The sequence below is a fragment of the Meles meles genome, chromosome 5 (assembly GCF_922984935.1).
Source record: "Meles meles chromosome 5, mMelMel3.1 paternal haplotype, whole genome shotgun sequence".
Lineage (NCBI taxonomy): Eukaryota > Metazoa > Chordata > Mammalia > Carnivora > Mustelidae > Meles > Meles meles.
In genome coordinates this window covers 106,886,702-106,906,658 of record NC_060070.1, presented here as the reverse complement: position 1 = coordinate 106,906,658, position 19,957 = coordinate 106,886,702, and the positions used below count along the sequence as shown (strand labels likewise).

Below are 19,957 nucleotides of genomic sequence, written 5' to 3'. Positions count from 1 at the left end.
TCATATTTGATTGCAGCATGCTTAAAATATCACTTGATTACTAAACAAACTTCTACCTTAAAAATAATCTAGTTTTTAGACCTCTACCTCTAATACCTTAGCCTTCATCATATTCCACCTGGTCTCTGTCTCACAACTGGTCTCCCTGCCTCCTCTCTGGCTGTTCTACATAAGACTGCAGAATAGTCTTTTAAAAACACAAATCAGAGCAGATCCGTGGTAAAATTCTTCGAACTCTTTGCATCACACTTAAAATAAAAATTCTGTATCATGGTGTATCATCTGTTGTTTCATAATAAATGACCTCAAAACATAACAGCTTAAAATGACTAATATTTATTATCTCGCAGTTTCTGTAGGTAAAGAATTTGTGAGAAGCTTAGATGGGTTGTTCTGGATTAGGGTCTCAGAAGAAATTACACTCATCTGAAAGTTTTCCTAGGGACAGAATGTCTGCTTCCAAGATGTCTCCTGTGTATTACTATTAGCTGCACGCATCTAGAACGTGGAACTCTACCTAGCGCTAGTTGAGTATCCCCATGACAGGGCAGTTACTTCCTCTAGACACGTGATCCAAGAAAACAAGGAGGAAACCATAGAGTTTGTCATGATGTAGTCTCCGAAGTCATACACCATCACTTCTGCCATATTTTATTCATTAAAATTGTGTTACTCCATCCACACACAGACTACAAGTCCTTCATGATATTACTCCTTCTACTTCTCTCACCTTAGCTACACGATCCTTGTGATAGTTGTCAAGAACGCCAAATTCTTTGCAGTCTTAGATGCTTTGGACTTGCTGCTCCCTCTGCCTAGAAGACTCTTACTAGATGTTGATGAATTTAACCCCTCATTTAATTCAGATCTCTGATCAAGTATTAGCATATTCAAGAGACATTTCCTAATCATCCCTATCTAAATATCGCACCCCTCCCACCATTTTCTGTCATTATGTTTCGTTGAAACATTTATTCCCACCCAGATTCTGTCATAATTTACTTATTCACTTACTTTCTACTTCAATTGTCTACAAGATTCAAGAGGGCAGGGATTCTGTCTGTCTGCATTATCATAGTTTTTCTCATTCCTGGAACAGGGCCTGCTGCACAATAGGCTCTCAGTAAATATTTATTGAATGAAAGGGTTAATGGGTGAGAAGATGAATGATTGATTTCATGGCTAAGACCCAGCAATCATAAATAATGTATTCTGCATTTGTTTTGTTGAGTGCAACTGGTGTGTGTGTAACCTAGCAAGAACTAAAATAAAAACATTGAATGCATTCAAAGAAGGGCAAACCCAAGATTGTACATGGATATATTTGGAATGAGTAGCAATAAATTATTCTATTCCTTTTAAAAGGCATTAATTTTAAACCTTAAGACTTTGTGTCTGGCAGTTAACTAGGTTGAAAAATAAAAACTTGACCTCTTGTCTTTTGTGAAGTACCACTGCTTAGTGTTAGGTGACAATACTATCCCCAAAACATATTTTTAATGAGGTCTCAACAAATTAATTCTATACCTGTTCTTACTATCACTGTGGGATTATGTTTCTCATTCTTTGTCATTTTGTCCTATTTCTCATTTAAATCAATGCCTATGACATTTTAAACATGTACATAATGGTACTAGTCTGGTAAAGGAAACAAATGTAAATCGTGGATGTGCCCTCAGTAATTAATAATCTGCCTAAAGACTAGGTGTAATCATGTGGCAGTATTGTCTGTCATGATCTCTCTTTTTTTAAAAGATTTTATTTATTTATTTGACAGAGAGAGAGAGATCACAAGTAGGCAGAGAGGCAGGCAGAAAGAGAGGGGGAAGCAGGCTCCCTGTAGTGTAGAGAGCCTGATGCAGGGCTCAATCCCAGGACCCTGAGATTGTGAGCCGAAGGCAGAGGCTTAACCCACTGAACCACCCAGGCACTCCATGATCTTTTTTTAATAGATTTTATTTATTTATTTTAGAGAGAGATATTACAAGTGGGGGGGATGGGCAGGAAAGGAGAGAGAGGAATAAGCAGACTCTGCACTGAACGTGGAGCCTGACTGGGGTTCAGTCTCACGTGACCTGGACTGAAACCAAGACTTGGACAGTTAGCTGACTGAGCCACCCAGGCACCCCATCATGATCTTTTAATGATGGAAAAGAAAAGAGTTCAGTGAAACCTCATGTCCAGTCATCAAAGACAAGTAATAAAATTATAAGAGCTAATAATAACAGCTCTTATCATGTATCAGGTATTATACTGAATTATTTTGGATAAACTTCTTTGACTCATTTAATCCTTACAACAGTTTTATGAAGATATTATACCATTTTACAAGCAAACAGTGTGGCACAAAATTTCTAAGTAAACTAAGTAAACTCAACTACTCCATGTATAGGATCATTCCTGGCACATGGAAAATTCTTAGAAAGGAATAGGTATCATCACTCTTGATGCCGAGTGTTCTACAACAAATAAGGAACAGATACAATACTATATTACGAAGTTATGATCTTGAGAATATACTAGAATGCACTTCCTAAGATTTGTTTCTCATTTTAAGGTAGGTTGGAGGGTGGGTAGGAGAGAAGAGATGAAGCCCAGAATGCTTTTACATGACTTGTCCAAAGCCATAGAGTTACAGAGTGGCCTTGTGTTAGGACTGAAAGGTAGTTCTGATTGAACATGTAGTACATGATTTGAATTGTAGGAGTTCACAAAGAGAGAAATCCCTGTAAGTTACTCTGTACTCCATGGGGAAGAGGAACTGCGAGCTGAGACATATTAGTGGTTGGAATTTAGAAAAGCAGCCAGGAGAGGGCGGCAGGTAAGTATCAGTAGTTTCACAATTTTAGTGAGTTCAGGGTATTAAAATGAATTAGTAGTTAAAATAGTTCATAGTGTTATAGTTAATCTTGTTGAAAACAAGTAGTTGCGTTATTTATTTATTTATTTATAAGTAAAGCCTGGAGCCCAACACAGGACTTGAACGCAGGACCCTGAAACCAAGACCTGAGCTGAGACACTTAATTGACTGAGTCCCCCAGGCACTCCTGGGTTGTTTTTAAGTCAAGTTTTACAGTTTCTGCTTTTGTTTCAATTATCAAATTACTTTTGTAGGTACTTAAATTATTTACAGAACTTTACTACTGATTTATCATTAGTAAATCTGAAATAATTGTTCATGCCTTCAATAAAAAGGAAAATATTATGCCATGTTTTGGAACATCCTCCCATCCCTTAAGATCTTTTGGAATTGGACTACTATTTACTACCCCTGCAGACCTTGATTCTGAGAGATCCATTATTTGCAACATCTCTTTTGCTAGCATCATTATTCACACATAAAGTTCCCTTCTTATTATTTAAGCTTTGTTTTGTAAGAAATTACCCATTTCATTTTACCTTGGTGGGAAACACATGTGTAGAGCATCATTTCTTCTTTTATCTCATTAGTCATTGGTCTAAGCTCACAGATTGTGAAAACGAGTGAAATAAATCTGCTCAGACATTAAAATATAGGGGGAGACAAATATGAAACATTATAATATCAAAAAACATCATAATTATTGCCCAATTCCCATAATGTCATCATTTGATAGATTTGCTTTCCTTAGAAAAAAAAGGAACTAAGGCCGATTTGCTGAAGATTGTGTAGCTAGCAGGTGACAGACCTGCTTTTAGCATTCATTCTAACTCCAAAGACCAAAAAGAGAGTTTAGAGAAATTTTGCATTGGTAGAGATTGTTGGCTTAATAATTAATTTATACTACTGAATATTAATTTTAAAATAAAATGATACTTATCACTTATTTCTGAGGTGGATTTGAGGCAGCTTATAATAAAGCGTGTACAAAATAAGAGTAAAAATGCTATCACAAATTAAATAATCAAAAAGTTGTAAAGAGGGTGAAAAGGAAAAAGAATTACACAAAAAATCCTTATCCTAGGCTAGTTAGAAGAAGGTAAGTTTTCTTTAAAGACAGCTCAGCGCTGAGCTTCCTAGAAGCAGGTGAGACAAGACATGAACCTTAGTTACCCACTCCCCAGAAGATATTTTATATAAGAACAAGTTGCTAAGTGGTATTTTTTAAAAGATTGATTTATTTATTTTGGAGAGAGATAGGGAGAGAGAGAGAAAGCATGAGCAGGAAGGGCAATGGGAGAGAGACAGAGAGACAGAATTTCAAGGCCAATGTAGGGCTCCATCTCATGACCCCGAGATCATGACCTGAGCTAAAACCAAGAGTTGGATGCTTAACCAACTGAGCCACCAAGGTGCCCCATGATAAATGATACTTTTAAGCAAAGGCTGGCTCCTTTTTTTTGTTTAATCATTTTGTTTGCGTTATTAAATACAAGGCTACACTGAGAACTGCTCTTCTTGAATTTCTTTTTTTTTTTTTTTAAGATTTTATTTATTTATTTGATAGACAGAGATTGCAACTAGTCAGAGAGGCAGGCAGGGAGAGAGAGGAGGAAGCAGGCTCCCTGTTGAGCAGAGAGCCAGATGTGGGGCTTGATCCCAGGACCCTGGGATCATGACCTGAGCTGAAGGCAGAGGCTTTAACCCACTGAGCCACCCAGGCGCCCCTGCTCTTCTTGAATTTCTAAATCCTCCTTTTTCCTATTGTTTTCTTTCTTGTATTTATAGTATATATTACATTAGCTCTTTGAACTCCTGTTTATTTATTTGAAAAGGGAGATAATTGTTACCCCACGGAGTTATGCTGCTAAAAAAATTACATATGTCAAAGTAACATTGATATTTCCTCACCCTTTCTTTGAGACTGAGATTTGAAAGTATATATATCTTTCTGATCAATAGCAACAAAGCAAATTTTGTGCCAAATCATTTCCTCAGATTCTTTTACAATTAATGTAAAGTTTATGTTTCACAACAAACAGTTGTTATTTATGGTCTCTTTTGTCATTCATTCTAGACTCAGATTTTTAGAATTTTTAAAATGCTGGAATCCTACTGCATTATAGAATGCTAATGTCTGAGATTTTTACATGGGGATTCTAAAGGGAAGATGAAAATTACTCTATATTTCACTCTTTCATTCTGTTACATTAATTGATAAAAGCTTGGTTCTGTATTCAAATACAAACAGCAGAAAACGTTTCTACTTAGCAACTTAAAGGGTGTAATTTGAAGGTGAAATAAATAGGATAACCTTTCTCAGTTTTATAATGTAAGTGTAAGTTGTTCATGACTCATTTATAATAAGGACTTCTAATCACTAGGCAGTTGAACATTATTTGTATCATAAAGTCTTTTTGGAAAATACCCATAAATAAAAGAATTTTTTACAACCTCTTATTGACTTTTGGTTTTAGACAAAGCATAAATTTCAAAATAACTCAATACTGGCATCATTCCCCATTGTTATATTTAAAGGTCATTTATAATTTATTGGCAATAACTTGTTTTCTTCCCAGACTAATTCCACGTTCTTTGCTTTAATGTATTATACAATTATACCTTGCATGTAAATGGTCTTTTCTCTCATATTGCATTAAAAATTATTTTCAAAGCCTAACTGGAAAGTAAATGTATCTTGACTCTTTAAAATTTCACTAGAACTAGAAGTTATTTGAATTTTAGAACTTTTAAGTACTTGGAAGAGCATGTATTTCACCCATGGAAAAATTTAGGCACAAAAAAAAGTTAAGTATAACCACGCTCTTTGTAGTTTGTTTGACTAAGAACATTTATTATTATTTAGTATATAGTTCTAACAAGATTGGTTATATGATTTCTTGGTGAAATAAATCAGCACGTGTGTGCACACTTGAACACACGATCAGTGTTGTTGCTAGGATCACTTATCTAGGGACTGTCATTTATTTTTCCCTCTCTCCCTTCATTTCTTGCCTATAGTTAGGAGAAGATATCTTACTTTCAGGATTTATCCCAAGTCTCATCACTAGTGACTTTTCAACCTCAATCATGTATACTAAGTCTCCCTCATTATTTCCTGGATTTTACTCTTTTCCTTCTGTACTTAATCTTCCATATACTCTGTGAGGTAGACTATAATTCGGGAGTATTTATTCAATTAATGAAAGACTAAGTTCATTGCTCACATTGATTAGCTTTGATAGAATAACTCACATTCATCATAAAGTCCCTGGCTCATGCAAAGCATATTCTTTGAAATGACTGGGAAGTAAAGAATTTATTTTAGAAAGATCACTTAAAGTATGCTACTGCCCGATTTTAAATTTGGTTTTAAGAGAAAAGCTCATTTATGTTAAATAACTGATTTTACATGAAACAGGATAATTGTGATTTCCCTGTTATTGTGTAATTATATGTCATTTATGTTTAAAAATATGAATATATGTGCCAGTTACAAAAATAAATTTAACCGTAATAAAATAACTTGTAGAAAGCATTGCTATACAGACACAGCCTAACACATCAATTTTATGGCTACTTATGTTTCTAAAATCTTAAGCCAGCTGTATTCTGGAGGTCAGAAAAATGCTATGTAGAAGTGTATGGGAGACCACTGTTAAATACTCAACACACCCAGTTTAGAAAGTATGAGTTATGAGTGCACCTGGGTAGCTCAGTTGGTTGCGTGATGGACTCTTGGTTTTGGCTCAGGTCATGATCTCATGGATGGTAAAATCCAGTCTAGCCTGGGCTCCATGCTCAATGGGGAGTCTGCTGAGGGATTCCCTCCCTTAACCCTCCCACTGTTGGGGGGTGTGTATATGTGTGTGCATGCACACACACACCCACATGGTCTCCCTCAAAGTGGATACATAAATATTTTTTAAAAAGTTATGACTTCAGAAAAAATCACATATATTAAGAAAGTGACTGGAATGTGGAGGTATAAATTCACACGTTCAGATAGAATCCCCTTCATTGAAATTTTATTCATATTTTCAGGATGAGTTTAATCTAAACTTTAAATGATTTGACATTGTTTATACTTGGGGCTATAGAATATAATAAACTACAAGCATAGGGCAGATACTAAAAATATTTTTAAAATATTAGCAAAATGAAAAGCCTTTCTTGATACGTAAGATTATACAATCCAGCAAGTTGCTTTCCCTGTTTCTCTATAATGCTTTCTTAACCTGGAAATCAGTTTCTGGATCCCTCTTCGGTGAAATTTTGCCTTATGGCTCTAGTGCAAACATTGCTTTGGTCCTTTTAAATTTAGTATATAATAATGAGAATAATAATAAAAAACAACAATGCTTTTGACAGACACTTTTCTAAGCACCTTGCTCATATTAATTTCGTTAATCCTTACAATCCACCAAAAATTCTTTCCTAATTTCCAGGTGTCAAACTGAGGCAGACATATGCTCATCATATTTTAAAACAGTTTTTTGTCTTCTTGCTTTCTGTGTGTGTGTTTGTTTTTTTAAAGATTTTATTTATTTACTTGACAGAGACAGAGAGAGATCACAACTAGGCAGAGAGGCAGGCAGAGAGAGAGGGGGAAGCAGATTCCCTGCCGAGCAGAGAGCCCGATGCGGGGCTCCCATCCCAGGACCCTGAGATCATGACCTGAGTTGATGGCAGAGGCTTAACCCACTGAGCCACCCAGGCACCCTGTTTGTTCTTTTAAGCCTGAGTTTTAACCACTGTCTGAAACTAATTTTGTAGCAATTACTTCTAGTCCATTAAATCTTGCATTATTGTTTATACCTGTCAGCCTCAAAATCAATCTCTCCCTCCTTTTTTCCACCCCTTTTCCCTCTACCTCTGTTCCTCCTTCTGCCTATCCCTCTCCCTCAGATCAGAACATTGAGCTAGTCACAGCCCTCAGTTCATGTGACGTTATCATACAGTCCTTTTATGAAACAGTTTCTTGAATTGTAGTTTTTAGTGTTCCTTCAGTTTTATTGCTTTAGTTTTCAACTTCTCAGAGCTCCAGGTATATACACCTTGGTCATTACCTGTCTTTTGCATCTTTCGTTTTCTCTCACATCTTTTTAACTTTCTGATTTGATAGTGGTGCTTAATTCTTTCCTCTGATTTTATTTCTCTTCTTTTGTCCATTCAGTCTTTTTTTATTTCTAGTTTATTTTTCACTTCTGAATTAAACTCTTTCTCATTCATTCCTGAGCTTTGGTAGTTCTTTTTACATGTTCCTCTAATTTATTGGTTCTCACATAACCCATTTCTATTTCTGATATATACCCCTCTTCAATTACTTTTGTACATCCCCTATCTTCCCCTCATTTAATATATTTTTCTGCTTTGTTATGTTTCTCTCCTGCTTTCACTTTCTGTCAATATATTATTTAGTTCATTTTCTTTTTTTGTTTTCTTATGTAATATACTTGTATGAGGTTCAACACAGACTGTTTCTCTTTTTAATGTTTAAATGAGAAAGTTTTGCCTGTGTTTTTTGGAGGTTTCTCTTGGAATAGACTCTTCAGCTGGGATGTCGTCCTTGCCTTATGCTCCTTGAGGACTTTGCTTGAAGCAGTTTTTCCCTCTCAGGAAGGGACTTATTCTTAAAGAAAGACATTTTTGTTTTCTGAGATCCTGAAGTGCTTGTGCTACTATAGTACTGCCAGCTTTTTCCTCAAGCATTGTATAGTCTCCATTGTTTAGGTGTTCCTCATGCATTATATGGTCTCCATTGTCTACTTCATAGTCACTCATCATTTGGAGCTTGCTTGGTCTTGTCCCAGTATTTTGTTTTTCTTTCTTTCTTTTTAGATCACAGAGAATTCTACATTACAGGTGATGTCTTCTTTTGAGGATAAGTACTTGCTTGAAATTTCTGTGTTCCAGGATTCTTGGAGCCATCTAAATTTTCATTTTTTTCATACTCTACCTTATACAGGACCTAGTAGAGTTCCTACTGTTTTCAGAAACCCACTTTTTGATAGGGTTCTTATAGATCATCTGGATTATGGGGATGTTTTCAGAGTTTAAGGGTTTTTCTTCCTTTTTTTTTTAATCATAGACATTTATCTTGTTTCTGCAGGAGAATTAGGTGAGGTTAAAAATCTAAGCCATTGGGGGTGCCTAGGTGGCTTAGTTCGTTGAGCATCCAACTTTTGATTTCAGCTCATGTCATACCTCAGGGTTGTGAAATCGAGCCTTTCATGGGGCTCCTTGCTCCATGAGGATTTCTGCTTGGTAGTCTCTCGCTCCCTCTTTCCTACCCATGCACTCTCTCACTCTCTCTCAAAAAAAAAAAAAAAAAAAAAAGAATAAATATTTTAAAAAATATAGGAGCAATTGGGTGGCTCTGTTGGTTAAATATCTACATTCAGCTCAGGTCATGATCTTGGGGTCCTGGGATCAAGCCCTGCGTTGGGCTCCCTGCTCAGTGGGAAGCCTGCTTCTCTCTCTCCCTCTGCCTCTTCCCCTGCATGTACACTTTCACTCTCTCTCTCTGTCAAATAAAATAAAATAAAATAAAATAAAATAAAATAAAATAAAATAAAATAAATTTAAATTAAATTAAATTAAAAATCTAAGTCATTGGAGAAATGGAAGTCATAGAAATACATCTTTTCTGTTCGTGGGAATATTCCTACCATATTTTATGGAACAAAACAGTAGAATTTGGTCAAATTAAGTATGTGCATAATTTAGGGACCAAAATTCCACTTATACACATATTTCAAAGAAATTCTTGCACACTTCTTTCATTCCAAGTTGAGTCCAGTGTAGGAAATAGATCACATTGATTTACAGCTAACTTTTAACCCAACAAGAGAGAATAGATACCCATTCAAGGTAATGTTTATAAGTCCTGACCAAAAATTTACCCACTAAGAATTCCTTCATTGAAATCTAAAATATAGAAGTAATACTCACAATGCAATTTAAAAAAAGAAAAGAAATTAGGGATGCCTGGGTAGCTCAGTCAGTTAAGCATCTGCCTTTGGCTTAGATCATAATCCCAGGGTTCTGGGATCGAGTCCCACATTGGGCTCCTTGCTCAGCACAGAGGCTGCTTCTCCCTCTTCCTGCCACTCCCCTTGCTTGTGCTCTCTGTCTCTCTCTCTCTCTGCCAAATAAATAAATAAAGTCTTTTAAAAAAAGAAATTAATATCAGAGTAAGACTGGCTCTGCCATCTGGACATTTTTCTTATTTTATTTCTTTCAGTGTTCCAGAATTCATTGTTTATGCACCACACCCAGTGCTCCATGCAATACATGCCCTCCATAATACCCACCACCAGGCTCACCCAGCCTCCCACCTCCCTCCCCTCCAAAACCCTCAGTTTGTTCCTCAGAGTCCCCAGTCTGTTATGGTATGCATCTGGACATTATTAAAAGTGATATTAAACACTAAACAACATTTTGAGAATAACAAAATGAAATTGCTGAAATTCTGCAAAGATATTATAATTGAAACACAACTAATCAGAATAGACAGGTATAGCTGGAGAAGTTTTCTAAAGAAAATTCATTGCATTAAATACATCAATCAATAAAAATATAAAAAAGAAAATGAATTAATATGCAAATTAAAAAGTTTTATAAAATAAAATAAACCAAGAAGCATTTAAGAAATTATATGCCCAAAGAAAATGAGGGAAAAGTGAAACAAAGCAGAACTAAAAATTCCCTTCAAAATATCTTCTTACCTGAAATCTACAAAAATCTCTAACCAATATGAAGGAAGATACAAATAAGATGAAGGAATCCCGTGTTTGTGAATTGGAAGGCTTAATATTGATAAGATGTCCATAATACCCTAAGAAAGCTACAGATTCAATGCAATCCCTATTATATCTCAATGACTTTTCTTTTTTTTTTTTTTTTGCAGAAATAGAAAAAAATTCTAAAACATGTATGGGATCTCAAGAGACTCCAAATAGCCAAAATAATTTTGAAAGCAAAAGACAAAGTTCAAGTGTCACACATCCTGTCTTCAAAATATGAGACATTGTAAAAAAAATTGTATATTATATGTAATACATTACACACACACACACACACACACACACACACACACACACACACCCACCCCACATCTTTATTCATCAGTCCGAGGACATTTGGGCTGTTTTCATAATTTGGCTATTGTAAGTAATGCTGCTGTAAATATCAGGGTGCATGTAGCCCTTCAAAATAGTATTTTTGTATTCTTTGGGTAAATACCTAGTAACGCAACTGCTGGATTATAGGGTACTTCTATTTTCAACCTTTTGCGAAACCTCCATATGGTTTTCCAGAGTGGTTGCACCAGTTTATATCCCCACCAACAGTGTAAGGGGGGGAAAATAGAGAGAGAGTCAAATCAAGAAACAGACTCTTAACCATAGAGAATAAACTGATGGGTACCAGAGAGGATGTGGGTTCAGGCATGGGTTAATTAGGTGATGAGGATTAAGGAGTGTGCTTCTGATGAGCACTGGATATTGTATGGAAGTGTTGAATCACTATATTGACACCTGAAACTAATATTGCACTGTACGTTGACTAACTGGAATTGAAATAAAAACTTAAAAAAAAAAACCCAAAACTAAAACAATATATATGTATGTATGTGTGTGTGTGTGTGTGTGTATTATATGATGTAACACCAATGATGATAGTGTGATACTGACATAAAGACAGAAATAGAGACCATTGGAACAAAATATAGGGCCCAGAAATAAACCCTTGTGTATATGATCTAATGTTCTTCAACAAGGGTACCAAGAACATACAGTGAGGGAAGGACAGTCTCTTCAACAAATAGTGTTGGGAAAACTGGATCTCCACATGTAAAAGAATCAAGTTGGAGTCTTGTCTTAACACCATACATAGAACCTAACCCAAAATGGATTAAAGACCTAAAAGTAAGACCTAAAACTATAAAACTCCTAGAAGAAAATATAGGGGGAAAGCTTCGGGACATTAGATTGTGAATTGGAAGGCTTAATGGATATAGCTGTTATCAAAAGAACAGAAAATATCAAGTATTGGCAAGAATGCAGAGAAATTGGAACTCTTGAGCACTTTTGTTCTGAATATAAAATAGTGCAATCATAGAAAATAGTATGGAGGTTTCTCAAAACATTAAAATGGGATTGCTATGTGATCCAACAGTCCCACTTCTGCATATATATCCAAAATAATTCAAAGAAAGAGCTCAAAGAGATACTTCCATGCCCATGTCCATCAAAGCATTATACACCGTAGCTAAAAAGAGGAAGCATCTCAGATGTCTATTGATGGATGAATGGATAAAGAAAATGTACTATATATCTACAATGGAATGTTATACAGACTTTAAGAAGGAGGAAATCCTGACACATGCTACAACATGGATAAACCTTGAAGATATTATGCTAATTGAAATAAGTCAGTCGTTAAAGAGCAAATACTGTGCTATTCTACTCATATGAAGTATCTAATGTGGTCAAGCATAGAAACAGATAGTGAAAAGCTGGTTGCCAACGCCTGTGGGAAGGGTATGGAAAATGAGAGTTCAATGAGTCTAGAATTTCAGTTTTGCAAGAGGAAAACATTCCAAAGATATGTTGCATAACAACATAATAGACTTATCACTACTGAACTGTACTCCTGAAATGATTAAAATGGTAAGTCCTGTTATGTGTTTTTTATTACAATAAAAAAATATTTTCTCACTATAGCTTCTAGCTGACTAAAATGCCAGTGGGTGCAAGGTGAATACACCCATGACCAAAAGTTAACTCTTGTTGTAATGTCATACTTTCAGTACCATGGAGAGAGCCACTAAAAATAAGACGATGAATGCTTTAAAAAAATTCTTGAATGAATATGGACATTAACAGATAAAACATGAAAGGAGAACAGAAAATACTAAAATCTGTATAGTTTGACATTTAACATAAGCTTACCCTAATGTAGAATATGTTTTCCCAATAATATGAAGCTAAATTTAAAGAGAGACCGTATAAACAAGTATAAAACAATTGTTCAACTCCTCTGCACAAAACTGTTTGTTATTGCTAGATGATAATGGTTGCCTTTAAATTTTTATGGATACCTGTATTGTCTAAATGTCCCACAAAAAAATGTGCATTAATGATGAAATAAGGAATTATTGTAAACTAAAATTTAGAAAGGAAAGGTGTTGTATACATTGTTTTCTCTGGTTTTAAAATCAGGCAAATTTGGCTTATACTATTCTGTGACTATGCATTTGACAAATACAATTACTGAGCTATTAGTCATGTAGATATGTCAGGAAAGACAAGATAACTCCCTGAAAGTATCAGAAGGGGAAAAGATGTATCAACATTTCCAAAAGGAAAGTGTAGAAATGAGCAGAAAAAGCATTGAAATGATATTTTATTCAGCACCATTTCTTGATGGAAGATTTATTGGAATTAATCACTGATTGATAAAATTACAAACATCTGAAAATGCCAAGGGTAGTAGTTTTGTAGAGAACAAATAATGACAAACAAATTCAGTTTATTTTATGGCAGAGTGACAAGGGGAAACCATACATTTAGTAGAGTGGGGATTGAGTTGGTTTCTTCCATGTGTCTCACATTACAATCGCCTCAGCAAAATAGGAAGGATAGTATGAGATAGGATCATGTACCCAGAGGGCAGTGATCAGAAGTTCACTGTCAGTATCAGAAGATAGAATGAATATTCTTTCTTTGCAGTTGTCAGAGTTCTGTATGTAATAATTATATAAGGGATTGAAAAGTCTGAATAGAGAATGCTGCTTGTTTGAAAAAGTCAGTTAAAGTGGCTTGTTAATAATCTGGAGTGGAAAAGTAAGAATCTGATGCCATTGTTCTTAGTAGAAATTATAGACATACTGCATATAGCTTCTTTTCAAGCAGTACAGTTTATTTTAAGATAATTGTCTTTAGGAAAATTATACCTGAAAAAAGTGATTGTAAATGACTTTGTGCAAACAATGCAGTGTAGCATTCATTCCGCCAATCTGAGGAAGCAATGTAATCTTACTTCAAAAAGATTTTTAACAATTCCACATGAGCCAAATAAATATATACCTGAAAAAAGTGATTGTAAATGACTTTGTGCAAACAATGCAGTGTAGCATTCATTCCGCCAATCTGAGGAAGCAATGTAATCTTACTTCAAAAAAGATTTTTAACAATTCCACATGAGCCAAATAAATAGTATGCCAAAAGATTTCCGTCCGGAATGTTATAGGGATTTTATGTAAGGTATGTGAAATCAGTTTGGAAAAGATGCTAATTACAAATAAAATAGCAAAGACAAAGCTGTTAGAAGCAATACAGTATTCCTCTTACCTCCAGAAGTAGTCAGATCTGTAAAAAATAATTGTTCAAAATGCAGTATAAATTAGCATGAATTGAGAATTTCCATACTTAATGGGTATCATCACCTTTCCTTTACTCCAAAATTACAGAAACAGAATGTTCTTCCCCTATATCTAATAAAACTAAAAAGCAAACAAATAAAACCTGTCTTAATAGCTTTATTTATTCTTTATCCCCACACATAAATATGCATGTGTATATTTATATATATGTGTGTGTGTGTATTCATTTTCTAATTTCTCATTTTTCCCATCAGAATCTAGATTCCATGAAAACAGAGACTTTTTTGTTTTCTATTTTGTCTGTGGTACCCACAGTAGAGGTTTAAGAATCTTTGTGGAATAAACTAATTTTAAAAAGAGAGAGTAGATTTATTCCTAGGTATCTTATAGTTTTGGGTGCAATTATAAATGGGATTGACTCCTTAATTTCTCTTTCTTCTGTCTTATTGTTGGTGTACAGAAATGCAACTGATTTCTGTGCATTGATTTTATATCCTGACACTTTACTGAATTCCTGTACAAGTTCTAACAGTTTTGGAGTGGAGTCTTTTGGGTTTTCCACATATAGTATCATATCATCTGCGAAGAGTGATAGTTTGACTTCTTCTTTGCCAATTTGGATGCCTTTAATTTCTTTTGTTGTCTGATTGCTGAGGCTAGGACTTCTAGTACTATGTTGAATAGCAGTGGTGATAATGGACATCCCTGCCATGTTCCTGACCTTAGCGGAAAAGCTTTCAGTTTTTCTCCATTGAGAATGATATAAGATACCTAGGAATAAACCTAACCAAAGAGGCTAAGAATCTATACGCAGAAAACTATAAAGTACTCATGAAAGAAATTGAGGAAGACACAAAGAAATGGAAAAATGTTCCATGCTCCTGGATTGGAAGAACCAATATTGTGAAAATGTCTATGCTACTTAAGCAATCTACACATTTAATGCAATCCCTATCAAAATACCATCCATTTTTTTCAAAGAAATGGAACAAATAATCCTAAAATTTATATGGAACCAGAAAAGACCTCGAATAGCCAAAGGAATATTGAAAAAGAAAGCCAAAGTTGGTGGCATCACAATTCCGGACTTCAAGCTCTATTACAAAGCTGTCATCATCAAGACAGCATGGTACTGGCACAAAAACAGACACATAGATCAGTGGAACAGAATAGAGAGCCCAGAAATCGACCCTCAACTCTATGGTCAACTAATCTTCGACAAAGCAGGAAAGAATGTCCAATGGAAAAAAGACAGCCTCTTCAATAAATGGTGCTGGGAAAATTGGACAGCCACATGCAGAAAAATGAAATTGGACCACTTCCTTACACCACACATGAAAATAGACTCAAAATGGATGAAGGACCTCAATATGAGAAAGGAATCCATCAAAATCCTTGAGGAGAACGCAGGCAGCAACGTCTTCAACCTCAGCCGCAGCAACATCTTCCTAGGAACAACGGCAAAGGCAAGGGAAGCAAGGGCAAAAATGGAACTATTGGGATTTCATCAAGATCAAAAGCTTTTACACAGCAAAGGAAACAGTTAACAAAACCAAAAGACAACTGACAGAATGGGAGAAGATATTTGCAAATGACATATCAGATAAAGGGCTAGTATCCAAAATCTATAAGGAACTTAGCAAACTCAACACCCAAAGAACAAACAATCCAATCAAGAAATGGGCAGAGGACATGAACAGACATTTCTGCAAAGAAGACATCCAGATGGCCAACAGACACATGAAAAAGTGCTCCACGTCACTCGGCATCAGGGAAATACAAATCAAAACCACAATGAGATGTCACCTCACACCAGTCAGAATGGCTAAAATTAACAAGTCAGGAAATGACAGATGCTGGCGAGGATGTGGAGAAAGGGGAACCCTCCTCCACTGTTGGTGAGAATGCAAGCTGGTGCAACCACTCTGGAAAACAGCATGGAGGTTCCTCAAAATGTTGAAAATAGAACTGCCCTATGACCCAGCAATTGCACTACTGGGTATTTACCCTAAAGATACAAACATAGTGATCCGAAGGGGCACGTGTACCCGAATGTTTATAGCAGCAATGTCTACAATAGCCAAACTATGGAAAGAACCTAGATGTCCATCAATAGATGAATGGATAAAGAAGATGTGGTATATATACACAATGGAATACTATGCAGCCATCAAAAGAAATGAAATCTTGCCATTTGCGATGACATGGATGGAACTAGAGGGTATCATGCTTAGTGAAATAAGTCAATCGGAGAAAGACAACTATCATATGATCTCCCTGATATGAGGACATGGAGATGCAACATGGGGGGTTAGGGGGATAGGAGAAGAATAAATGAAACAAGATGGGATTGGGAGGGAGACAAACCATAAATGACTCTTAATCTCACAAAACAAACTGGGGGTTGCTGGGGGGAGGTGGGGTTGGGAGAGGGGGAGGGGGTTATGGACATTGGGGAGGGTATGTGCTATCATGAGTCCTGTGAAGTGTGTAAACCTGGCGATTCACAGACCTGTACCCCTGGGGATAAAAATACATTATATGTTTATAAAAAAAAAAAAATTGGAAGGGGAGGCGAACCATAAGAGATTATGGACTCTGAAAAACAACTGGAGGGTTTTGAAGGGTGAGGGGTGGGAGGTTGGGGGAACAGGTGGTGGGTAAGAGGGAGGGCACGTTTTGCATGGAGCACTGGGTGTTGTGCAAAAACAATGAATACTGTTATGCTGAAAATATAAAATACAAAAAAAAAAGATAAATATTGTACATTTGCTCAAAAAATATCCATTTTGGGAATAGTCTCATAAGGCAACAGTAGTGATTCATTTTAAACATATGGACAGATAATTTCATAATGATGAATATGAATGAAAGCATTTACAGATTAAATCCTTTAAAAGACTTTGCTGTGACCCCCTTTTTAATTGCCTTTAAGTTTTGTTAGAATATAAAATAACATGCTATTTATCTTTACTATCCAATTTGATAATGGATGATTACTATTTTCCAATTTTTTTTGTAGGAATAATCCTGAGTAAAAATGAAACATGTAACCTTAAAATATATTTTGTTATATTTATTGTCCCTAGGAAAGTTATGCTCATTTAGATATTTTTTATTGTTAAAGGGCATATATTTTTCTTTGTGTTTTGTTTGAAGGTGCTAAAAATTAACTTCTTCATGGGAAATAGTCGCATCTTCATTGGTAACTTTTTAGTTTGAGTTGACAGAGGATTTTTTTTTCAGGATTTTTATTTATTTATTTGACAGAGAGAGACACAACTAGAGAAGGAACACAGCTGAGGAAATGGGAAAGGGAGAAGCAGTCCCCACCCCCCCCCCACACCAACACACTGCCGAGCAGGGAGCCCAATTCGGGGCTTGATCCTAAGACCCTGGGATCATGACCTGAGCTGAAGGCAGACGCCCAACGACTGAGCGACCCAGGCGCCCCCCCCCCCCTTTTTTTTTAAAGATTATATTTATTTACCTGTCAGAAAGTGCACAAGCAAGGGGAGTGGCAGGCAGAGGGAGAAGCAGGCTCCCCGCCAAGCAAGGAGCTGGATGTGGGACCAGATCCCAGAACACTGGGATCCTGACCTGAGCCAAAGGCAGACGCTTAAGGACTGAGCCACCCAGGTGTCCCAACAGAGGTCATCTTAATGTATGGTGGCAGCATGTTCATAGCTGTTAACAGGTGTTTCAAGTCTATCAAGAGTCTTCAAAGTCTCTTTTTAAGAAGGCAAGTAATAAGAATACTCATATTTATGATGACCTCTCCTTTTGCTTACTGTTTTTTCTTGTGTTTTTTTTTTTCAGAAATTGAAAAATTTCAAGGTTCTGATGGAAAAAAAGAAGATGAAGAAAAGAAATATCTTGATGTCATCAGCAACAAAAACATAAAGCTCTCAGAAAGAGTATTGATTCCTGTCAAGCAATATCCAAAGGTACTGCAATATATTCTCTGTTCTCATGGAATTAAGAAAAAAATGATAAACATATGACCTGATGTTTTATTCATTGTCTTTCATGAAGTAAATATTTAAAATTTCATTATATTAGTATACACAAATATATGATACTGATAGAGGAAAGAGAAGTCTTTGAATGTACACCGATATGAACTGTTTTCACCTAAAGACCGTAGCACTTTTATTCCATGAATACGGGAAGCATAAATTAAATAGATATTTAATTATTATTATTATTATTATTATTTAAAGATTTTATTTATTTATTTGACAGAGAGAGATCATAAGTAGGCAAAGAGGCAGGCAGAGAGAGTGAGAGGGAAGCAGGCTCCCTGCAGAGCAGAGAGCCGGATGTGGGGCTCGATCCAGGACCCTGAGATCATGACCTGAGCCGAAGGCAGCGGCTTAAACCACTGAGCCACCCAGGCGCCCCGATATTTAATTATTATTTAACATGTAAATTGTTCAACAGTTTGTCCAAATATACATACTCACTTGATTATGTTTTGGTTCACATTACAATATATATGCCTACCTTAAAAAGAACAGAAGTAATGATACCAAATATACAGCATTAGCCAATCCACAGGAAATTATTATAACCAGGAAAGTAATCTAGTCTGTATTAGATCCTTAGATTATAACCTCTAGTCTTCTGTAGTCAGGGTTCATTTATAAAAATAATTATCATACTGTTTTCTCGAGAGTACTTTTTCATTAGGCATTTGCTTTTCCTACAAGATTTCTATCACCAGAATCATGACATAGCATGCAATGGCAAGGTTTCATCACTTATACTCATAGATTCCAATGGGTAAACCGAGTTCCTTTTTTAAATAAATTAAGTATGCTAACAATGGAAACTCAGATTTAAGCTGGTAATTTACTTTCTGAAGAATGAATCTGAAACAAGGACCATGTAATTATCCTAATAATAAAAATTACAGAAATAAATGCTGTAGTTTACCAATTGTCTTCTAATATGATAAATTTTAGTAAATATTATTAAGTAGAATGTTGTGTTTATAATTATTCAAATAGGAATAAATTGTTACAGCCCACCAAACTGTAAAATTTAACTTTCAGATGAGGTTTTTGGGCATGCAACTGTTTCGTTTTTTGTGGGTTTTTTTTTTTTTAAAGCTAGATTTACTCTTGCAAGAAAGGTGCATTCAGTAGATTTATATTTTACAATTAATTTTTTAAATTTATTTCATAATCATGTGTTTATGAATATTAAATTAGGCAAAGAAATGTACATGAAAATGTTTACTTAGTAATGAAATGTGGGAGAAATCGGGGTATGAAGAAAAATATCTTTTTAAAGGAATTTGATTAATCCATTATGAAGCACAAGATTCTCTCTCTAAGTCATCTATTTAAATATTTATATAACTTGATACTGTTTCTCAGTAGAACACTTGTCTATTCTCTGGATATGGGAAAGTCAATGACAGACTCAATATCTCTTTCTCAATAAAATGCAGCTCTGTATCTCTGACCAACTCAGGTTGGCCAGGTGTGAAAGGCATTTCAAGTCCTGGTGCCTCTTCAAGTGACAGCATGAGTGATTTTATAGTGAAGATTGCCATAGTCTGTATATGATATGTAATGATGGATATTGAAACAAGAACACTGTATAGTGTCTAATTTTTGTGTGAGATTTAATTTCACAATTTATGGGAAGATGATCAAATAACAAAACTGCCTATTTGTATTAAAACAGACCATATCTCA

The 19,957-nt window shown here is 35.5% G+C and overlaps 1 protein-coding gene across 1 annotated transcript in view; it reads left to right on the top strand.

Moving 5' to 3' along the window:
* Positions 1 to 19,957, top strand: part of KHDRBS2 (KH RNA binding domain containing, signal transduction associated 2) — a 635,142-nt gene that overhangs the window by 77,314 nt on the left and 537,871 nt on the right. Inside the window, exon 2 of the mRNA XM_046004099.1 lies at positions 18,069 to 18,196. Within this exon, the coding sequence (XP_045860055.1) occupies positions 18,069 to 18,196 (128 nt within the window). The remainder of the gene's footprint in view (positions 1 to 18,068; positions 18,197 to 19,957) is intronic.